The sequence below is a fragment of the Rasamsonia emersonii genome (genome assembly GCF_000968595.1).
Source record: "Rasamsonia emersonii CBS 393.64 chromosome Unknown ctg1118621760989, whole genome shotgun sequence".
NCBI classification, from domain to species: Eukaryota; Fungi; Ascomycota; class Eurotiomycetes; order Eurotiales; family Trichocomaceae; genus Rasamsonia; species Rasamsonia emersonii.
The window spans coordinates 1-1458 of NW_013562657.1; the positions used below are offsets into that span (position 1 = coordinate 1).

General features: G+C 55.1%; 4 protein-coding genes across 4 annotated transcripts; 3 read left to right on the forward strand and 1 right to left on the reverse strand.

Annotated features, from left to right (window-relative positions):
* Positions 1-165: 165 nt before the first annotated feature.
* Positions 166-453, reverse strand: T310_9179 (uncharacterized protein; the record flags this gene model as incomplete). The annotated part of the gene is made up of 1 exon (XM_013468325.1): positions 166-453. One exon carries the CDS (start codon positions 451-453, stop codon positions 166-168), a length of 288 nt encoding a protein of 95 aa, XP_013323779.1.
* T310_9180 (uncharacterized protein) lies at positions 227-664 on the forward strand (the record flags this gene model as incomplete). Its single annotated transcript, XM_013468326.1, has 1 exon — positions 227-664. A coding segment is annotated over one exon (438 nt), but the record flags the coding sequence as incomplete, so codon positions are not given.
* A 57-nt stretch (positions 665-721) lies between these two features.
* T310_9181 (uncharacterized protein) lies at positions 722-1093 on the forward strand (the record flags this gene model as incomplete). The annotated part of the gene is made up of 1 exon (XM_013468327.1): positions 722-1093. The coding sequence occupies one exon, from the start codon at positions 722-724 to the stop codon at positions 1091-1093; it is 372 nt and encodes a 123-aa protein (XP_013323781.1).
* Positions 1068-1458, forward strand: T310_9185 (3-carboxy-cis,cis-muconate cycloisomerase; the record flags this gene model as incomplete). Its single annotated transcript, XM_013468328.1, has 1 exon — positions 1068-1458. A coding segment is annotated over one exon (391 nt), but the record flags the coding sequence as incomplete, so codon positions are not given.

The following is a 1458-nucleotide window of genomic DNA, read 5'->3' on the forward strand; positions in this document are numbered from 1 at the left end:
GTGCGAGGTGAGTAACAGTATACAGTGTCTATGCTTGATTTGAGGTGGTTACTGACTACATCAGCACCGGGATCGGAGTCGCATCGCTCTTCATTCGCGAGTAGACTATTATTTACGTGTACATACAAGTATAAATGATATATAAACGATATATATTGTTCAGATCTATACTATGGTGTAGTATACAAGACTGTACGCAGCATGAGAGAATGTTGTACCGATGTAAGCAAGGCACTGTACATACAGTCCTGTAATACGGATACGTAACAAACAAGGCGGTGAGACGGCCCCACGAAATAGGGCATTTCCTCTCCACAATGCGGGGACCAAGATCCTTGTTCGCTCTCTACAATGTGCCAGCAGGTTCCTGGGTAGACAATTATTTCTCATGAGCGAGCTACAGGCAGTGTCTAGTACCTGGCGCAAGAATATCCATCGCCGTGCTGCTGTCATCTATGCAATACTCAGGGTGATGGAGGGCTTCCCCGCATCAGACGGCCCCACAAAACGAGTTGGAGAAGTGCAGGGGGAATGCCGACGTGGGGGTCATTCGAAGCTTTCAGGTATGTTGACAATTGAATTATGGAAAAATACTAACAGAGACAGCTGCGTATGTTGTTTACACTGTTGGATAGCGTGGTACATGTCGTTGACCAGTATGTAGGTGCATACTGTACAGACATCCTGCGTGTACCCACCTTGCCGGATTAGGGCATCTTAGCTGCTACTCGCTGCTGTCCAACGTGTCAACCGTCAATTGACTGTTCTGTCCAACACAAGTGACCTTCTCGCTGCTCGAGATTCCTTATTGCCATCATGTCCTCCGCCCTCTTCGCGCAGCTCCTCCGTCGCCGGTTACCGTCTGCGCTGCCCTCACTGCGCGTGCCGGTTCGCATCTCTCCTCCGCGTCTTGCTGTCCAGATCCAGAATTTCCGTCCCTCGCAATCCCGCCTCATGGGGTCCGTCAGCGCCATCGATTCGAGTATTTTCCGCACGCTGTTTGGCACGGAGGAGATCCGGCAGGTTGGTACAGTACAATCCGACTGTGGATGCCTGGCAGATTCTGACTGACTTGGCAGGTCTTCAACGATGAATCCTACATCAAACGCTGCGTCGAAGCCGAGGCCGCCCTCGCCCGCGCCCAGTCCAAGTGCAACGTGATCCCCGCCGAGATTGGCGCCCTGGTGACGCAAAAGGCCGACGCGTCCAAGCTCGACCTCGAGCGCCTGCGCCGCGAGACCGAGATCGTCGGCTACCCGATCCTGCCGCTCGTGCGCCAGCTGTCGGCCCTCTGCGGCGACGAGGCCGGCAAGTACGTGCACTGGGGCGCCACGACGCAGGACATCATGGACCTGGCCAGCGTGCTGCAGATGAAGCAGGGCCTGGCCATCGTCGAGCGCCTGCTCCGCGACGTCATCCGGACGCTGCGCGGGCTCGCTGAGAAGTACCGCGACACCC